This window comes from Drosophila yakuba, chromosome 2R, assembly GCF_016746365.2.
Source record: "Drosophila yakuba strain Tai18E2 chromosome 2R, Prin_Dyak_Tai18E2_2.1, whole genome shotgun sequence".
NCBI lineage: Eukaryota > Metazoa > Arthropoda > Insecta > Diptera > Drosophilidae > Drosophila > Drosophila yakuba.
This window is the reverse complement of record NC_052528.2, coordinates 7,650,110-7,671,801: the sequence shown is the minus strand read 5'-3', so window position 1 is coordinate 7,671,801 and position 21,692 is coordinate 7,650,110. Positions and strand designations below refer to the sequence as shown.

The 21,692-nt window shown below is 39.8% G+C and overlaps 1 protein-coding gene across 6 annotated transcripts in view; it reads left to right on the top strand.

Moving 5' to 3' along the window:
* The window catches only part of LOC6529585 (dual 3',5'-cyclic-AMP and -GMP phosphodiesterase 11), a 56,880-nt gene that overhangs the window by 22,841 nt on the left and 12,347 nt on the right, over positions 1-21,692 (top strand). For 2 of the 6 annotated variants that reach the window (XM_039373199.1, XM_039373200.1), the window contains exon 2: positions 325-396. In XM_039373199.1, the coding sequence (XP_039229133.1) occupies positions 336-396 (61 nt within the window). In that variant the 5' untranslated portion in view covers positions 325-335. Of the gene's footprint in view, positions 1-324; positions 397-2,865; positions 3,304-19,258; positions 19,691-21,692 lie in introns of those variants that run through there. The other 4 variants (XM_039373201.1, XM_039373202.1, XM_039373198.2 and 1 more) reach the window with 4 other exon arrangements.

The following is a 21,692-nucleotide window of genomic DNA, read 5'->3' as shown; positions in this document are numbered from 1 at the left end:
ATTCCATTAATCAAATCTTGTCACTCAGTCATTCACCCATTCAGCCGGATTCATTCACTGCCTGTTTTCGCTGGCGGATGTATTTTGTATTTCGGTATGTTCAATGTTATCTTCGCATAATTTTTGTTGGTTTTTTTGGTTGGCAATTTCATGGGTTTACTGAAAAGTTTTTGCCGGATTCGTGGCTTGAGGGTTTTTCCAATGAACCATTTGAAACGGAACCGCAATTAATCTGGCAATTAAATGATGTTGAGATTGTTAAATGAGTTTCTAGGTAAATCCTCTCCAAATTATGAAACTAATTTTCGATGTCTTCAATTGCAGATTAAATTGGAATGGCATCATCCCCAAACAACGCGGCGCCGCCTGTTTTATGGCGGGCGAGACGTAAAATTGGTAAGTTCCATCCTAAAAGTCCTGTTCCCATTTTTGCAGCTTATCAATCAACGCTGCGTTGGGTCATTAATTCTTGGACAGATTTATGTGCTGAATTTAAGGGCGAGAGCCAACAGGGTTCAATGCCATTTTTGCATGTTCAAATGCTCATTATCCTGCCTGCCTGCTGAAAACAAGAGGATGGGCTTAGAATCCTGCTTCGTGCTTGTGCCATAAAATATTAACGAGCCAAGGCGAGATTTTAAGTAGCGTAAAATTGGAAACACGCAATCAAAGAAAGGTTTATGCATTTTTGAACAGTCCCAGTGTGCCTGAAATTAGGTAATGAATTTTGGATCAGTATAGAAATCAATGGCAATGGATTTGCATTTTTCAGCTCCTATTATTTAGTTGGGTCAAGTGGGGCTTGGATGACCCAACTAGCCCCAACTTCCGCCCGACTGAAAACAATCACATAAAGTTTTAATTAATTTCAAACAAGCGGCCAAACAAACAGCGGGCCAGCCAAACAAACAAAGCCAACCAACAGAACTAGAGAACTTTGCACAATTTATGGTTGCTGTCGCGTGGCTCCCACGCCCCCTTTTCGCAGCCCGCCCCTTCGGTACAGTGAACCCCCGACCGGCGGATTTTGTGTTTGCCTTTGTAATGGTAACAAGAAGCAGCAGAATAGCCGGCTTGCGGAGAAGACTTGCCACGCTTTGTCAACACTTTTCAGGAAGCGAAAGTCGTCGCTGTCACGCTCCATGTGGTTTATAGGGCCTCCTGCACACACACAAACACACATACACATATACGTTGTGCCTTTATTTCCGTTTCCGTTCTCACAGAAGCACTGGCAAACAAAAGCTGAAACAAAATTAGTGAAAATTGAATTTAGCTATCTTTCTGAACTATTTTTAATATATGTATGTATTTTAAAATAATTTTCTGGAACCCCAACGAAGTCTCGAAAATGTACTTATAATAAACAAGAGTTTTAGGAACAGTTACTATTTAAGTATTCTTCGTAAGATATTAATAACGATAGTTCAGTAGAGTCTAATTCATAGACTACTTTATATCCGCAGAAGTGGCACTCAAAAGATTAAGTGTTTTCTACTAAGGCCCCGCATAAAAGTAGAATGGAGTGAATTTTTCTTTTTACCGGCTTACTTTTGCTTTTGGCTTTGCGTTAACTTGACTTTGTTTTGTTTGCAACGTTTTCACTCCACTCCATTCTCCGGTAGCCGGCAACTTGGCAATGAGCCAAAGTTCAGTTCCGGGCTCAAAACGGATCCAATATCGTAACTTTTGAGTGCGAAGGGGTTGGAGCTTTTTATTGGCGGAGTAAAAGCTGTTTGAAGTTTATCCAAAGTGTATCTTGAACAGCTGCAGTCGAAACCGAACTTTGAGCGATTTTTAATTTGTTTTTCTCCCTTTTTTTCTCCCCCTGTTTCTGTTCCACAATTTTTTTTCGGCTCGAAGCCGGTTATTTTGGCCAACAGACTGATTGCACACAGATACACTTTGCACGCGTATTTGTGGGTCTGAAGTTATTTTTATTGTCCAACTAACGGTGCATTCTTGGATACAATGCGATTTGCATTGGGTTTTGAGTCATATAACATAATCGTATCTCTTCGGGGAAATAGAAAACAGCTGTTGTCTTTGTTTGAGCATATATCTCTAGAGAGTCCAGTGAATATAAGTTTAATTACTTATCTCATGTGGTTTGTTTTTACTATTCCTCCTAATCTCTTTTATTAATTCGAGCTCACGCGTGCTTATCTATGATAAAAAAAGATATAAAAATATTGGAAGATTTCGTTTGATAACAGGGTATAAAAAATAAACATCTACAAAAGTACATGTAACAAAAGTGGTTGTCAACTTATTATTATTATAAGCAATTAAGCTTGAAAACAACAAATAAACTTAAATAAATTATTTAGATTGCAGGTCATAGGCTTTTTCTGTAATTACTTAAGATGGAAAAACACTTTTCGTGTGCCATTTTCAGACTTTTAGTCTTTGCCATCGATTATTTATTCCATTTGCAGGCAGTCGGAATCAATTACGGCCATGGTCTCATTAACGCAGAGTGAAATGGAATGTAAAAAAGTCACACATTTCCCAGGTCACAGAACACATATACAATTTGTTTTCGCTGATAACGCATCAGAAAAAAGAAAAATGTAGCGCTATCAACAAGTTGAATGCGAATGCCAACGCAAAGGAAACAAACGCTAAACGAGCAGGTGGAGAGCGAAAAGCGCGGAAAGAGACAGAGAGGCAAAAGTTCATTAGTCGCGATAAACTAAAAACGGCAAATGTAAATAAAAAGCCAAAAACAAAGAAAATCACTCCGACTCACACGCACACTCGCAAACGAATTGAGTGACTTGGCTTTGTTTATTTTAGGCGAATTCGCCGTGCTTGTTCGCCGCGTATCTGCCAACTACGTTCGCCGCTCGCACTTCGCCTTAGTATCGCTCAGATATTCAAAGCGTTCGGTTCGCTCGAAAGGAGAACGCGCGACAAAAGCGGCCCGAAAATAAATTACATTGAAATACTGCTCTATGGCAACTAAGAAAAATAGGAAATCGATCCAAAACCATATATATCTGAAAGTTGGGCAGAGTTTTGTGCGTGTGTGTGAAGAAAATCGAAAAAATAAAATAGGAAAATTGCGAATACAAAAGTAATCTTTTCGAGATGCGCCATGAAACGTATTTAATACGCGATCAACGGTTGCGTACTCAATTCGCCGATGCGCGTGTGTATGTGCGTGTCTGTGTGTCGCCAAGGTGTGAAAATATACCCACAAATGTACATACATAAATATCTCAAGCGATATAACGAAAAAGTATCTATATACACAACTGCATAATAGCGGTGCCACAATTAACGCAGGCCAAATGAAAGGTGTAAAATTAAGCAAAGCAATTTTGAATTTCTAGATCGTCCGCTAAGTGGCTGGGCAAACTAAATGGTTTTGTGATCCAACGATCTTTTCTCGCAGAGTATCTCGCAGTGGGGAAAAATGCATTTTATTCTTTGCAGCTGATCAGCGACTCCCTCTCTCTCTCTCTCTCTCTCTCTCTCTCTGTCGCCAGTGTTGCCAGCTGTGCATTTTCTTTGCCCCGTGTGCTTATCGCCATTTGCGGGCGCAAGCGTGTGTGCGTGTGTGTGCATTTCGCTATTTTGTTGTTTATTATTTGATTTTGTTGAGGCGAATTTGCAGAGCGTCCAAGCGTGCAAAAGAAATAAATACAAAAATTTAAAAGCGTTGCCCTCTACTAATTGTAAGAGAACATTTAGGCAGTTAATTACACTCTTTTTGTGGGGATCCTCAAAAAACTACGGAACGAAAGTAATAAGTTTAAGGACGGATTACACAATTCAAAGTTTCTATATTTCATTCATAAATCAAATAACTGGTTGTCACTAAAAATGAACTTCATTTTTCATAGAATATCTGTGCACTTTTTCCTTTAGTAAAAAGATTTCCCTTATTTATTGTTCAATATAATTTTGCATCTAACTGTTTGAATTTGTGTTGGTCAGTTAAGTTTTATTAGGATTTTTTGACACAAACTGCGCTATTTTCCTGCGCACAGAGATAAAGAACGAGAGAGTGAGGAAGAAAGAGAGGGAAGAGTGTGCAAGTTTATAGGCGATAAGCTGTCTGGGCAGCCCTTCCCCTTCGCACCCCTTCGGACCCCATCCACCCCTTCACCTACAGACAGGTGCAATCGCCGAGTTCAATTCGCCTGTGTTGTCACTGCTCTAGTGTCGTTCTCCTCGCTCTTTTATCAGGGGAACAATACACACGCGATCGCATATGTTTGCCCTCCTAAGTGTGAGTGTGTGGGTGCTCGGCAAGTTTAGTCATTAATGTCTTTTGCCCGTCGTTGTTGTTCTTGCGGTAACGGAAGTGGTTTTGTCGCTCTCTTTTTTTATTTCTCGCATATTTTTTTGGCAATTCTGTGGCTCGACTCCAAAAGTGGAACTTCACGAGAGGAAAAATATAGAATTGTGTTCAAAACTAGAGATTCAGATATAGAAACCACACTTGGAAAACTGAGCTATTCACATTGATTATAAATGAAGTCTATGCAATAAAAACGAAGGCCCAAACCCACCGACTTTGATGAGCCCTGCATTGAAGTTTGATTCGATTATAATATACAATTTGTGCGAATCGCAGCTTAAATTCATCCTGTTGCCCAAAAACCGTGCCAATGCTAACGAGATGCACACACACAGACAGTTTTGGCGAACCCCCCCGTAGCGCCCCGCTTCCCACGCGACTTTCTTGTTTATGATTGTCATTATCAGGAGGAATTACCATTGTTATCCAGCTAAATCTAGTCATTACTCACTCACGCGCCACTCATCTCGCTCGCACCCAAGGCGACCTTATCAGTGGGCGTCCGACTCGTGCTTTTGATGCTGATAACACGCCCTGACTTGGCTTACCTGCTCCACTCCTCCAGTGGGGCTATCAGTCACGCTGAAATGGTGCCGTCACTTGGCCAAAATAATCATTGACTGGTCATTCTTGTTGACCATGCAGATGGAATTGGCTGATGGAAGCAAGCGTAGTCGTGTGAAACAATTTACTTGGGATTCCAATGCTGAGGGAATTATTTTGAAAGGCATTAAAGACAGAAATATAATTACTTAGCTATCGTTGAACCCGAAATGAAGATCTACTTGAGCATATTATCCAGCTTTCCAAACAATACTTGTAGATATCTCATAAATATGATTTATACGCTTCTTATAATTACACCATTCTTCGACAAAACCAGTTGGTATTGCAAAATTTCAAGATCCTATATTATCTTTTGAAAACCGTATGTGATTCCCCCAAAATTTTAATAATCTTTTAATTGGGAACATCAATATTATAATGGCTATCATAAAGACGTCATGATTATAACACTTCCAAGAAGCTCATGTCCGACCGTTTTTTTTTCAAAGACATTAAGTTCGTTTTGGACCTTTTTGCTCTGACCCAATGAATACTCTTTCGATATCGACTTTTAAATAAAGTTTCTTTGACGCACTTCCGACCAGTTATCCAAGATTTTATACAAGCCACCGCGTGCTTGTGTGTGGATACAGATTATATTTGGTACAATATCAAGTAGTCGCCATGTCGTCCAAATGAGTTCTCCATGACCGTTCTTCTTCTCCTGCCCAAGCTGTGTATGGAGAAGGGGAGGGGTGGTGAAATTGAACCAATATAAGTATGGCATATACAGTATAAAAGATCTCAAGTTGATTGCAATGGCAAAAGTCACACACATACATATATGGTAATTATGCGCGGATTATTATGGCCAAATGCAGAAGGTGGTCCATAGAGGCTGGTAGCTGTTAGCTGTTAGCTGGTTTAGCCTAACTGCTAGTTTCAGCTGCATGTGACTGCCTGACTGACTGGCTTCCTGCTGCCCACATTTGGTAGGATTGGGCCTAGCTCGTTGGAGGCCTTCTTCGATGTGGGTTAACCGTTCTTGGAGGAATTCCAATAAAACCGAACAAAAGAATCTGAAAGACACTTTTAATCCTCCTACGCTGGCGGTCGCTTGCGCTTTATTAGTACCTTGCTATTGGAAATCAATAAAGAAACACATTTTGTTAAGGCTCGCCACTTTTATTCATTTCGGCCTGCCCCTGAGTATTTGTTAATGAATATATGTAGCTTTTTAAAATTCAACTGCCAATAATTTGGGCATTTTTACTTCATTTTGCAGTTGATACTCGTATCAATAAATGTATTCGATTTAAATTCGGAATCTACCCAATCGTTCAATGGATTTTTAAAATGTGGTTTTATTTCTTCTCAATATAATTAATGGATTAATATCCACATTTTAGCGGAAGGTTGCTAATGCTCCTAGTTCTCCATTACCTTATAGTTTTATACTTTAAGTTAGCTTTAAATAAATAAATAAATATCCAGATTAAAAATGTTTCTGTATGTTTTATTCATGTCATGTTGCTAAAATCTTATAAATTAATACGGTTATTATAATAATATATATTTAATTCGGATGTGGAGCTTATCGAGAACGCTTTCTTTTTCCTTGGGTTTCGTTTAAATTACTGAAATCAATAAATGCATTCAAGTCGTATATACAAGCCAGTATGTTGATATGAAGAGTTCTTTATAGACATTTTATGCATATTTATCGCTTCTTCGCCGAGTCTTTGAACCTTTACTTGGCTCGCTTATTGTTTGACACCTTTTGTTGCTCGCTTCATTTTGCCTTCCCCGTGGTTGTTGCTGTCTCGACTTTTGGTTTGTTTAATTTTTATTGATGTTATTGCTTTTTATCGGGGAATGCCGAACAGCTGTTTTACTTAGTCTTCGAGTGTTTCTGCCCCTCTCGCTGGAATCTGGCACGTGTCAGCTGCATGAATTCTAGTCGTATCTTCTGCTGTTGATCTTGCGGATACGTTTTATTTTTATTTTCTTTTATTCGGATCGTGTAGCTGTTGATTTATTTCATTTGCATCTCGTTTATGGTTCGTCAAAGGCTCTAAGCTTTGAAGGGGCTTTTTTGCGAGGTAATTTGCTTGCCAAACTCGTTTGAAACCCCCCAAATTTAAATCATGTGCAGTATTTTCAAATTAATTATTTAAATATTCCAATGCCTGCGTGCTGGGGATGGTGAAATTCAAATTCTTACTTGGCTGATTGATAAAAATGATTTGTTTGGATATGACTGAGAAATGCAATACCTGAAAGAAAATTCCTCAGACATCCTCAGTTTTATGGCAACGATTTGTTAATCCACTTACCATACGGAAATTCCACATGACATTGTTTTAATTTCTTTAATTGTATGTTTATTTTCTGTGCTCCTTATTTATGTCGCTCATATGATAAAAAATCATATGATAAAGTGACTATGACGGCGAAAAGATTTTATTTTATCTTACACAATTCCCGCAACTCGTAAAATGTCGAAAATATTGCCCGACTTTTGTCTACAAAAGTATTTTACTCGCACTCCTGTTTATACATATGTACATATGTGCATATATGTATGTATTGCTCACTCGCAGTTCGATGTCTCAAGGCTAGACCTCAAAACATATGTGAACATATTCAACAAGAGTTTTTCCACGTTTGACAGCTTTTCCCCACTAATTAATGTGAGTGAATCAAATGCATTTAAATTATTCTTCGAAAAGAAATTCTGGGCTCTCGTGCGTGGAAAATGTGGTTTCGGGAAACCCATTTGGAACTGACTCACTTCATAGGCATTTCCCACATGTGAGGGGGTGTGTGCTTGCGTCACAATCCAATGGACAAAAGAAAATGTGTGCCAATTGAACGATTTAAAATTCGTATATGTGTATACGCTCCATATACAAAATACGATCGGTAGAAATCGAGGCAGCCGCCCACACACGCCGTTTATGAGAAGGGGAAACAGTCGTCATAGTTGGGATCTCTCAAAATTGCACTTAGAAGAAAGGAACAGAATCACTAAAATGGGTTTCATCTAACTCTTAATTTAGTATAAGAGTTTAAGGAAATGTTCGTAAAATCGGATGCTTACAGTGTAAGAGTCATTATTTGCTCGATTTCAAATTTACATTTCTTAGACTAATAATATTGTCTTAGCAGGATCATGTTGGTTTTATCTTCCCAATTTATTATAATTTAAATATAGTTTTTTTTTCTGTGTAGATACGAGTACCGCTCTCAGCCAGTTCGACGCAAAAAGAGTCGTGCAGCTTTTGCTCATTTCCCCACGCTTATCACTCTTTTCTCTGTGGTGCTCCCCTTCTTTTTCTCCCTGTCTCTTTCCGGCGCAGTCTTCCCTCTCTTTTGCAGTCCAACTGGTAGAAGAAGAAGTGGCCTTAATTAATATACTTTAATAAGGAATATTTTTTTGCCTGCCTGCAATTAATCTTCGTTTTGTTTATAGAAATCAAACAGATTTAATTAATTTATATCTGGCATATGCTCAGCGACTCTCTCCTCCGTTTGTGTTGTTTACCTCTGTTTGGTTTTGTTTTGCTTTTTTGTTTTGTGCCGAGAGTTTGGATGGAAAATTTTCCAACGCTCAGTAAGTGAATAGAAATAAAATTGAATCTAAAACCGCTGGGAGGGGGTCGTACCACTGCAGGTGGGAGAGGTTTCTGGGGTTGGCGCCAGCTTAAACGCTTTTGTTGTTATAAGCAATTGCATTATTCCCAGTTTATATATCTTTTTATCTAGTCTTTTTTAATTACCCAAAGGGGCAATTTGCGATTGTTGTTCGACCGCAGGTCTACGAGGCTTGCGGTCGGCAATCAGCCCTTAAACTGGTTGGAAATCATACAAATTGCATAGCCACAAATGAGATTGTCTAGGACAGTAGAGCGATACAGATTACTCAATTAATTTGTGGGACAAGGTATTTTCAACAGAAAGTACCAAAATAATTATAATAATTGCACATATGTTATGCCTAGGCACACTTTGATTATTACATTTATATCGCATAATCTTTGTTACAATTTTAAATCCATCAGAACTCACAAATGCTTTAATATTCTATTATAAATATTAATGGTTTTTAAAGCTCCTTTCGCTTGTCAAAAACATTTGCCAAAAGACAAAAGCGTCTTCGAATGAGCAGAAATTATTTATGATTTCATTAGTCTGCTCATTACCCTTATCAGACAAGACGTCAACATCATTTGCATTTGTGCAGACTTTTTGAACTTCAAAAGAATTAACCTTTCCTTCGTCGTCAGCTGTTCAGCAAGTTCGCAAAGGGCTTACACTGAGTATCGTTTCGAATTTCCAGATTTCCAAGAAGTTGAACAAGTTTGCCGTTCCTTTTTCCGTTTCTGTTTACTTATTAATGTGCAATGTCGGGCAATATTTTGAATATTGTGTGCAACTTTTTGTGTTTTCTGCGGATCGCCCAGGGCTGAGACACAACCAGGCATCGTGTTACAATTTATGCTGCTGCTGGGTATAAAGCCAAGTCAAATCAAACCAAGTCGAATATCCATTACTCAGACTCGTGGCGCTGTTTATTTTAAGAGGGCATCCATAGAATCGAACCTGTCAAAGAGTCGGAAAAGTTCCTTCCAACTGTTGAACCAACTGATACCGATATTGATCCTCTTTAAGCGTAGCTATTTACGATTTATGGCTTAAACCAAACAAACAAGTGGATCGAAGGTGTAAACATATTCTGAAACTTTTCCAGTCACCGTCTTCCCGCGCACTAAATCAACAGAATTTCAAATAAATATTGTATATATTTATCTGTTTGCCTTATGGTAGCGGAGCATCGAGTACAGGTACTGGCGATTCCGTATTGTTTATTTGCGCGGCTCATTTCCTTGAATTAGACTCCGTGACAATTCCAAAATTCGTGTGTAAAAAAGTTTCCATTAATGACTTATATTTGTAAAGATATTTCTATTTATTTTCGGTGTCATTGTCGGGCGTTTCCAGATCAAAGTCAAGCGATATATCAGAGTAAACAAATATTGTCGCAGACGCTACGTAACGTCTGATCATCGGCTAATTAACACTTTATTAACGCGATTGGTTACCAAAGGCTGGATCAACGAAAAATGGAATGGAACTCAGTTTAAAATCGCAAGGAATGATTCCAGGCTCAGCTGTGCTATGCAAAATACAAATTGCTTCGTCATACGTTCGAGAAAACAGTGCAATTCGTATTGCTAAAGCGTAGTAGGGCCTAATGGACACATTTGCGACTTACAAAAATAATTTACTCTTAAATTTCTCCCCTAGCTTCCCCTTTTCGTTATCTGATACCGTTTCCAGTCCATACTTAGCCAAATTATCTATTGGCTCAGAACTTACCTCTTCCACTCGTAAATATTTGCCCTCCGTTTCTCGACAGTCGCCAGCTGGCAAGCGTTCAAAATGTAGCCAAATTTCCATTTATAAAATTAATTACTTTGCTTGCAGCATACGAATGGGCTTAAATCGGAAAAAATCGGCATCAGAAAGTTTATCAATTTATTTCAACTGTGTTCGACTGTGTGGCACATTTCAAAAAGGGAGGAGAAGATCGTGTGCGTGTTGATTAGGTTTTCACACGCTGGTGAAAAAGTGTTGCGGGCATTTCACATATGGCTAATTGTTGGATTCGATTTATCTAGCGTGGTTTTTATTTATTTTTTATTGATATTGACGTCCGTTTGCTTCAAGTCAATGACGTTTATATTCGGGGACTCATTGGTCTTATGGCCAATCATTTATACACTCAAGGAACAAACTACGAGTATGTTCCACCAATGACACAAATCTATTCGCTGCATGAGTAATTCTCACTCATGTTTTTGTTTACCTGGGTAATTAGTCTTTATATTCATTTCGTTTTCTCTCGATGATTGTTTTCGACAAATTTTTACTGACAGGCGGCAGTTGGATTTTGTTTTCGAAAATGGCTTAGCCTTTAACGATCTGTTCACATCTGCTGATGGGTTCTGAGGTCTTCGGTTTTGCTTGGGTTGATTGCACGCTCTGATGGCCAGCAAAGTCAGCAGGACGTCAAGGTTTGGTCAAGATGGGCACAACAGTCAAGGAAAATCATAAGAAAAAATCATGGGAAAACTGCTTGAAAGGTACTTAGGTTTCAGCGAATCGAAACGAGTGCAGGGCGGAAATAGTTTTAAGCAGCTTAAAATAATGTTCTCTAAAGTTCCTTTTTGTTTGGGTTTTTAATTGTAGTCCTCAAAAATTCGTGCTGCATTTAAAATGGCAAAACAAATTAAAAACTTACCTTTATCGATTAACTTACAACTATGAACCATATTGCGTATACGCCACGTGTTGTCCACCCTAATTAAAAAGCCATTTAAAATGTCGAGCAATATAAAATACTAATTATTTTTCGCTAATTGGAATGCGACATATTCAGTTATGGATTATTAAATCACGTTCATAATTATTACAGTTAAATTGGAAATTATTTTCGCTTGATTGCTTTTCTGGTTCTCTGTTTAGCTGAGTTGCTTGGACAATTCTGCATGTCACAAGATCGCATTCGCAGCATCTAACTGATGGCCATAATTCAAATATTCCGCTGAAATGGCAAAAAATTAGCAATTAATTCGGCAGAATAATTAAAAATCTTCGCTCCACCAAAGATGGAGTTGATAGCCAAAGGGGGCGGCGTGTGGGAGCTGACGGCTGTGCGTGAGTGTGTGTGCAATCAACCGGTTAATTGAACTGCACCCAGCCAAGCTCACACACTCGCACACACAATGAGCACACACTCCTCCAAGGCAAATGCAGTTGGGAAGGGGCACAGCTAAAAAAAATAAACTAGTTAAGAAGGCGGCACTCAGACACACCATCTATACACTATAATAGTTCATGAGGAAGCTATAACAAGAGAAACCAAGTCAAAACTGTCATAATGACTCCCAAATGTATGAAAATGCATATGGTCAGAGTGCATATGGTAGCTTCTAAATACAATATATTCCATTCTAGTCCAGTTGTGGCTGTAGTATCAGTACCTTTGAGCAGGGCATGTTGGCGGCTCCTCGCTGGCGGCTCACTTGGCTTTCGATGGCGGAAAGGCGGGTCAGGAGCGGGTCCGAGAGTCAGTCACAGAAATTGCTTTGGCTGGCGTCGCTGTTGTTGCTGGCCGGCAATTATAAGTGCAACAACAATGGCTGCTACAAAACATATTATTTTCTTGTTATTGTCTTGCAAGCACTGGCAGCTCTGAGCACGCCAAATGAATGAATGAACGACTGAGCGAGTGAATGAATGAGTATTTGAAAAAAGTCCAAAGAAATGACACGATAATAAAACGGCAACGGCAATGGCAACGGCAATAGCAACGCCAACTCCTGATAGTCTTTGACTTTTGCCAACACTCTTTGCTCGGTGCGTCAGTTTCACGTTTAGTTTTATTTCGCATTTCCATGGTGGTGTTTTTTCTGCTTTTGTTTCTGTCCCATTGACGCGCAAGGGGTTCATTGACTGTTTGTTGATTTTTATGGTCGGATTGCTGGAAAATCTAATGTATGTGCATGGAATCAACTCGCATTTAGTGGAAGCCAAAGCAGCAACACCAGCTGCCGGGGTTAATGTTGCTGTTGGGGTTAATGCTGCTGCTGTCTCTTCGGAATCGAGTTCTATTAGCAACTTTGTTGCTGTTCTCCCATGTGATTGTCTCACGTTCAATTATACTTCATTTGTAGGTTCAAGTACGGTTTTCCATTCAATTAGGGTATACATCCATACTATTCATCTAAATCTATTATCTAACTTAAGCATTCTTAAATTCCGCTTTTTCTAATTTCTGAGATATGCGGTTGGCTTTCGCTTAATACCAAAATTTCGCAAGGAATGAGGTTTAAAGTGGTCACTTTCACATGCTTGGAAGCTTGAAAGCTCTTTGGGAAAATAACATTTTATAAATTTGGATTGGCAGGATGTAATTGAATTGAACTGGCCTGGCCTTTGTAATGTGAACTGTCCTAGGAATGCGAATCGCTATTGTTTCTATTGTGGCTAAAACAACTAGAGCTGTTATTGCAGCTGCTTTGTATTGATTTCCGTATATGTGTGCGAGCTGCTGTTATTTCGGACCTTTGTGTGCTTAAAACCAATAATTTTCTTGTCATGTTTCAGAGTGCAGTGTGGTTGGTGCAGATTTTGCTGCTGCAACTGTTTTGGCTGTGCGGTTTTATCACTCTTCTTACGGTTGCAGTTTAACCCACGTTTAATTGCTGGCAAAAGTTGGCCCAAAGACAGCTTTAAGTCCTCTCTTTCGGCCCGGCCAACTCAAGTCTCCTTCAGGTGCATCCACTTGCAGCCTGCTTTGGGTGCGGGCATGCTTGCGTGCTTGTGCTTGTGCTTGTGCTTGGTTTGTGCTTGTGCTTTTGCCGCACAGTATGCTACGTTTGTTGGCGTGCTGCTTGCTTGCCCAAAAGTGCAGAAAGCAGGCATCAGCAAATCAGCCAGCAGAAAGCAGAAACCAGCAGGCCAGAAGACCTCCAGCAGCAGCCTCCACCACTTTATCTTCTGGCCTTGACTGGCACAAAACTATTTTGTCTTAATTAGAGCTGCCGCCGCATTTGCCGCTCCTGCCAGCTTCCCAGCTTTTCCTCTTGACGTCACCATGCAAATGCAACAGCACTCGAGCAGCAAGCAGATTTTCCCTGTGGTCAGCCACTGTTGTTTCGGCTAATTTTAGCCGACAAACAAAAGCGTTGAACTCGCTTTGTTTCCTTCATCGCAAGTTGGTAAATTTCCACACCGAAAATAGAGTGTTTGCCTAGCTCTACCAACTTAAATAGTCTTCAGAAAGCAATTGTCCACCCACAGGAAACGACCATCCGACTTCAAGCTTTTTCGTTTGGAATTTTCTATTTTGGGTGCGTTGTGGCCCCATTCATAAGTTCGAGGGTTCGATTATATCTAATAAAATGTTTTCTACTCTTTTATTGTCAGGTAATTTAATTAATGATTGCTCGGTTGAAAGTGTTCAAATATTTGCTTATTGAGTGCGTGGCTGAAAACACGCCGAGTGATACGGGCACTTTCAAGTGGTTGCGAAGCAGAGATAATGCTTGGGGTGCTATAAGGAAGTGGTGTGATGGGAAATGGTGTGATGGAAGTGCAGTAGTCTTTGGCACTTGAATTCCTGTCTTTGCTTGATTTAAGTTTGTTCTTAATATTCATAATGTTCAGAAAGAGTTTCTATTAACATTATAACATTTAACATTTATATTCAAGTAGGCTGTTTAACTTTCACACTAAACTTGCAAATACTTGTTTAGTTATGTATATATAAATAGTATTGTGCCGCCTGAGAAGAATATCTAATATTTGAGAGCAACTCAAATTCCCGCTCCCAATGCGACCGAGCTATCGAGATCCCCATGGCGTATACTCTATATTCCATCTATTTTCGTTTCTAATAGTTCTGACATCTTGGCAGTTGAACATAGTTTAATCAAAATCTCAAATGGAGCATTTAAATTTTTGGCAAAGCTTTGGCTTCCTGCTGCAAGAGGCGCCGAGCACGCAGAGATTGGCCGTTTGTCCTCCCCTCACGACCTTTCTTGCCACCCGACCCTGCCTTTTTCGATGGAGAAACAAACAACCTAATTTCGCCCCGCTTAGTCATGCTGCACCATGTTGGACTGGACATGGCTCCGGGGATTCGACACTGGGGTAGTGGAAGTGGGAGTGGGGTCTCCTAACCGAACATTCCGGCGACAAGCGCAATCAGCGCAATAACACTGGAGCACAAGCAGAAGAACTAGGCAGGCTCCAAATATTTGACCTTCATTGAGGGCTGCACAGACAGAAAAGCGGTAAAAGTTGGAAAAATTTGGGATTAAGGTGGAGAGGTCAATCATTATATCAGTGGATAATCATAGAAGAGTTAACGAATTAGTAAGAACCTCATTTAAACAGCCTCGTATCCAAAATAACCGAACTAGCTACTTAATAAAACTTAAAACTTAATATTAATAAATAATTTTCTCGCAGTGCAGCGTTCGCTTGGGGAGATGAGTATGGATGTGGTCGTTTGGATAGTCAAGGCACGTTTGTCATTGGTAATTTCGAGCATGTCATAATGATAACTCAAACAAACAGTGGGCATATGGGGAGGGGTTGGAGATGCAAAGAGCCAAATGTTTGTTTATAATTTATTTTTAGACCAGAACTCCTGAACTCTTCCTGCGCTTTTTCGGCGACCTCAGCTATTAAGCTGAGACCTGTGCAAATATTTGGCCAACGGCTCACGTAGTTCACTTCATGTAATTGATAAAAGAAAAGCATGAGGCGAAAAGGGGGTGTCTGCGGGACAATTCCTCGGAAAGGGAAATTAAATTCCAGGAAAAGTAGCTTTGAAGTGGTTTCACTCAGCCAACAAATTGTCGTACTCCGTTCCGTATAATATTTTTATTAAAAATGTTACATAATCCGCTCGAGTTCTCGTGCATAATAGGAAGACGTGTAATAAGTTGGCCGCAAACGAGATTTATGAGATGAACTAACTGGCGACGCCTTTTGCTCGCGCATACAATTTCAATATTTCTTCATCAGGATAACAAAGTAAAGGAAAGTAAAGGAAAAGGCGTCTGGGGTTTCTCTCAGTCCGTGGAAGTAAATTGAAAATCTTGCTCAAGTAGCTGACAGCATTTTGTAGCTGGCTTCTTCTGCTTTTTTTTTCGTCTGCGGATGCGTTCAAATTGGAAATGCGATACGCAGCAAAAAAGCTCGGGGAGTTTGCTTTCCGCTAGAGAATAGAAATTTGCTCATACGCCCCGTTGTCGGCTGGTCTTTAATGTTTCCTTAGCCATTAAATCCGAGTGCGAAATAAATAAAACTTGCATTCGTGCCATAAAAGCTGACTTTAATTAAAATTCGTTGCACTAACATGCAATTAGACAATATTTTTTAATTTTCTTATCTGTATAAGTGGGGTATATAGAATTGTATTGACTGGTCAGAAAATCATTTTTATAAATTGGAGAAATCAAAACTTCTGTAGTTTTATTTTCCTCAATAAAAGTTAGAAGTTTTTTAACTTTTATCTTTTAATTTTTTAAAAAATGTTTTGAAACTATAGTTAAATCGATAAAAAAAAAAGATTTTAAGCCTTTTATTTATCAACATTAATAGTACAACATTGGCTTTTCAATAAAAACGTTTATTGTCTAATGAGGTATTCACCATTTTAGTGCTGGATTTGTATATCTTACTACTATCTTACTTTTTTGACTGCGGCGCAATACTGGACGTCATCAGTTGTATAATGTTAATGCTTTTCCATATTGGCCCCTCGGAGTTCGCCTTTTGCCGCCAGACAAATGAAAATCGTTTATGGCTGCCGTTCGGATAAATTTTTCATCGCGATGACCTTGAGGCCTTGCATGAACACGCATAGTTACAATATGCATACGTTTATGTATATATAAGCTCTGTGTGCTGAAATGTTGTCTGCCAATATAAAATGTGTAAATATGTGGATAAGTGCGTACTATTTAGGTCTGTAGGATAGTTATATGCCCACTAAGATTGAACTTTTCGGCGTAGTATTGCGTTTTAATTTTCTTTCAATCTGTTTCATATAATGTCCGTTAACTTTATTACAGCAGTTAGCTGCCTTTTGTTTATAACTTATCAAAAATGTGTGAGACTTGAGCTCATCAAGTGCGTGGGGGTGGTATTTCCCGCCTTAAACTCTCTTCCCCTTTGATGTTTACCAAGCTGACAATATAATTGAATACACGAGCCATATGTGATAATGAGATTTATTTATTTATTTAATTTAAATTGCCAGAGTTCGCTCATTTTGCTTTCCTTGCTTTTTTTGCTCTCGCCCTCTTTGTTTTTCGCGTTATGTGGGACAAGTAACATAATTCACAGGCAAATGCTAAATAGAATAATATTTTACCATTTCTCTCGGTCTATTTATCCAACGCTCTCTGGCCAGCAACAGGTTATTGATCCAGGTCGACAATTCGAGCCTTTCGAGAATGCAAATAGCATTTTGGTTCGTCCTTTCTGACTGTTTCCTCCACTAATCGACTTTGGCTAGTTCATGACGCGCCAACGCCGCCGCCTAATGACAGTTTTTCCGCCTTAAACCGCCACATTCGGCTTTCCGCCCCTCGATGGCTTACGCCATCTTGCCCCCGCTTGTTTGCATTGCCACAAACACCATCAAAAGCTGGGCCAACACAGATACCCGGCGACGGCACACAGACACCGCTGTACGCGCAGATATATATAGTATATGGCTTTGTTATCTGTTATCTGGCCCGCCTTTTGTGCCACTATCAACGTTGTCAGCCAAATGCAGACCAAACCGAATTGAGTTTCGCACAAATGGTGCACTCGGAAAAACATGAGACAAAGCATAATAACAGCAACTGATAAAATGTGTTCTCATATAACATATTTCATAACATCATATCAAATAAAATATTTAGCTTCATTTAATGGAATGCACTCACAGATCTTTTATTGATAAAAATATAGTAATTTAACTTTTAAAGATAAACACAGTTACGAAATCAATTGATTTCTTCTCAGTGGTTGGCGTGCGCCATTAATGAACATCGTTCGCTTATCCAGACTGGCCCCACAATGGCCCCCTCTCATTACAGTGCTTTTACCTACGCTATTGACATAATGTAAGCCGTCGAGGTCCGTCTGTGCGAGAGTACTTCTGCTTCCCACTCGCTCTCTAGCTCTCGTTGGCATAAAAATAGTTTTTGTCATTGTTTTTGTCCTCTCTCCTTTGGCCACCAGTTGCTAGGTGTACAAAGATAGAATTTCGAAAAGGATGGCGAAAAACAAAGGCAAGCCACAACGGTGCGTATGCTTAATGGCCAGCTAACGTTGCGTATGAGCAATGTGGCGTATCAAGATAATCCGAACAAAATATGACTAGTAAGAAATTTAAGAGTTGAACGAAGAGTTGAAATTGGGGGATATAGTGGGGGATATAGAATTTGTTAATATCCTTTAAGCTGCGTTGAAGGATCGGCACTTCTAACAGACAACTGCAACATTATCCGTCAGCAGTGCGGACTCATTGTCATCGTCCATATAAATGCGAACAAAAGCAGAAATATACATAGTCTCAATTGCAAGTTGTGTAAGCCTTCACTTCACGTTGCAGCTGCCAAACGCAGCAGGATGATTTCTCATTGTTGTAGAACGGAAATTAAATCATTTCCGCTGTCAACTATCGCAGACCCCTGCCTTGCAACAGCTGTCAAGTGAAAGTTGAATCGAAGTTGGTGAAGATCCGCTTAAATTCTCATGGCAAGTTGCAGTCAATAAATGCAATACAAAAATGGGAATGGAATTCGAATGTCCTGGAGGGAAGGGAGAGACAGAAGACGTAAAAGTGATGGTCGAAAAGTGGGTGAAAAGCGGATGAAAGTGAATGTGGAAGGCGGAGTGCTAGAGGGCAGAACATAAGTGGATTGGTTGCCAAAAACAAACACGAGTCAGTGGCAACTCAGTGCAATTGGGTCGAATTGTGGTAACGTATTTCTCTAGGAGATCGCTTGGCAAGCGGGTATTTGAACTATGACCACAAGTCTGAGCTTTTCAAACAATTAATTCTTTCTGTACATAAGCAAACCCCACCCCAAGGCACTTTAAACGTTGTTGAAATCAATTAAGTGAAATATCAAAGAGGATTTTTAAATAACTTAATAAATACCTATTCAACATAAAATCTGCCTGGCCGCAAGCCACAACAAACCTTTTAGAGCATTCCCCTCCATTAATCCTTTTTTTCCGAATTTTCCAGCCATTGTTTTCTTATGGCTTTTGAGCATTGTTGACGTTTCAGCCATGTCAGGCGCTTTGGCCATGTTTATTTTACTTAACTGACATTTTACTATGGCCTACGTGTACCCGTGCTGCACCGTCTGTCTCATGGGGTCGCCACTCGAATTTCTCGCGACATTTTGGAGTCTTGTTTGTTCATCAATTGGCGGCCCGTCAGGCGAGCTCCCTCTTCCCTCTCCCTTGTGACCCTGTTCTTGGCCAATTGACTGCGGCGACCCCAAACGCGTTAATTGAATTGCTTCGACTCGCTCTCGCCGACACATGGGAAAATCAGCAACGTAGGGCTTTAAAAACTGGCAGTAAAGTGAGATAAACGAAAAGTGGTCAGGAAACTCTTGAGATACTCTGCGAAATTGTTGGGCGGAAAACTTTTGGTCTGCAAAGTTCACGTGGAGCACGTGAACTCGGGTCATGCTGAAACATATTTATTCAAAACAAAACTCCAACAGGTCTTGGCAGAAACTTTTTCCTATCGCCTAACTGAATAATTGACAAAGTAAATAAGTTATTATGAAAGTGAGACAGAGTAAAAGCACGAGAAATACGAGCGATCGCAGCAAAAGTGTGCACACTAATCGAAAATTCGACAATTTCAATTGGCTGATATCCTGCGGCCTTTTGGCGGCAGCAAAATCAACAAAATTGATTCCTCAACTTCCACGACAACTGCAGCCACAAAATACAATTTACGTTACGCGGCTGAATTGCTCAAGTTTGACAAAATTCAATTCATTAAAACGGAGGGTTTAACATTCGCATTGCTGGCGGGCCCCATGGGCCAAGCGGCAAGTATGTGTCGATTTCGTGGTTGTCGCTACAAAAATAAGAACAAAAACAGCAAGCAACAACAGCAGCAACAGCAGCAACAGCAGCAACAACAGCAACAGCAGCCGCAGCAAACACCAACCCATAGTCCTCAGATTCAGCATCACTCTGAAATAATCCCAGCTACAACAGGTGAGAAAGTGGCAAGCAAGAAAGTTTTGGTCATGCCTCGCATTTGCATAAATATTTCGTCACACAAACTTCGAGCCAACAAACAAACAAACAGGAAAACACCAAAGAGACCAAAGTACTGAAAGAACAACGATGCTTATTTCATGCCCAGAAGGTCTTTTTCTTTTTCTTATTCAACTTCCGGTGCACGGCTATACGTTTTTCCGCCTTTCAGCATCCCAACATCGATCCGAATGGCAGCAAAAAATTGTTCTCTTTTGCACATTTGCCAACTTTCAATTTGCATTTGGCTGCACTCGAAAGCAACAATGCCATTTACACACTGGCTCGTGTATGCCAGCGAGTGTGTGCAGATATATTGTACGTATTGTATGTGGTAATCATACCCTATGTGTTAGGTTCGGGTAGTATAATATTGTCGCTAAGAACGGGAACAGAAATCAGTTAATAAAAACTATGGTTATGTCATTTGCTTATGCCTGGTAGGGCGCCATTTTAATTATTCAGAAGTAGAAAATAATTATTGTGTTTCCATCGCAAAGAAAATAAATGAAATCAACATTATCTCTGCACCACAACATTCCTAATGTATTGACAATTTTTAGCACTACCGTAAACTTATTGCCATTTGCCTGTGAATGGTAATCAAATAACTTCCATCCCACGATGAAGAGTACTAAATTTGTGGTCATATCGCCGAGAACTCTTGATCCTTGCATGTTCCTGCTAAAAGTAAAATTCCATTACAAATGTTGTATAAAAATTTGCCATTCGCCCGACTCAGAGGAAGGTGGCGGAGAGGGATTCGGGGTTGGATGTTGGTTGAGGGGCTATATGAATGTCTTACATAAAGCTGACGCATCAAACCGCAGCAAAGTGTTGGCGGCGGCGGGAAAATGGGAAACTTGGAAAATGGGTGCCACAGAAGCCCTCCCACACGACTCTGTCAAGTTGTCATTTGACTTCGAGTGCAGGAAATGGCCAAAGAAATTCAACGGGGAGTGGCAAAGTGCTCCTGCTCTGTGCCAAATGTTTTGCAGCAGCTTAAGCATGTTGCATGCTGGATGTTGGCTGTGTGCAAGGCAAATGCAGCTTAAAAGATTAAATTTCCTTCCTCAGAGGCTGCACTACATGGGTGGCATGTGTGTGGTGTTCTAGCCATTCCATCTACATAAATCCCCCACTGCAGCACTAAGTAGCCGACTTTCAACTTATTGGCAAGCTTAGAAGCGAAAGACCAACGAAAAGTATCTACAACTCAGGAGAGTGGGAGACCTTGCAGATGCTTAACATGGAAATTTATGTCTGCACAGGGAATTTCTTGGGGGCACAAATCATGGGGGAAAAGCTGAAATTAATATTAAAGTGAATTTTAAATGGCACAGCGAAGGGACCCTCAGGAAAAGAATGATAGCATAAAATTTTAACTGGTGTAAATTCCATTAAAAAGAAAAAACCTCACATATCTTCGAACCCGTATGTTAAACATATAAATTATTTGTATCACAAACATAAAATAGATTTGAAGCTTGTAATAAATGTGGAAAACATGTTTTCTTTGCCCGCAAAAAAGGATAAAACATTAAAATATTCATTCTATGTAAATAAGGAACTTCCCAAAAGGTTGTGTATTAAAGACAGGGTGCCTGTCTTTACAAAATATTTCCGTTTGCAATCTAGCCAAAAATAGACTCATCTAACGTATTTAAGCAACCGGAATATCCTTGGCATTTATCGTATACCAGCTAAGCCCGAAAGTCGAATTGTCAAGCGACAGGAACAAGTCGTTTGTTTATTTCTTTTGTGTAAGTCGAAAAGCAGCACATAAATCATATTTTCAATAGAATAAATAACTGGGACACAAACTGGGACCTCAAAAAATGGGGCGAGAGAGAGGAGGAAATGTGGCAGAATTCCTTTTATCGCATCCTTGAGACATGTATCAGTGTGTTACTCGTTGTCGTATTTATATCTATTTTTAGCACTTAATCAGGCGCTCAAT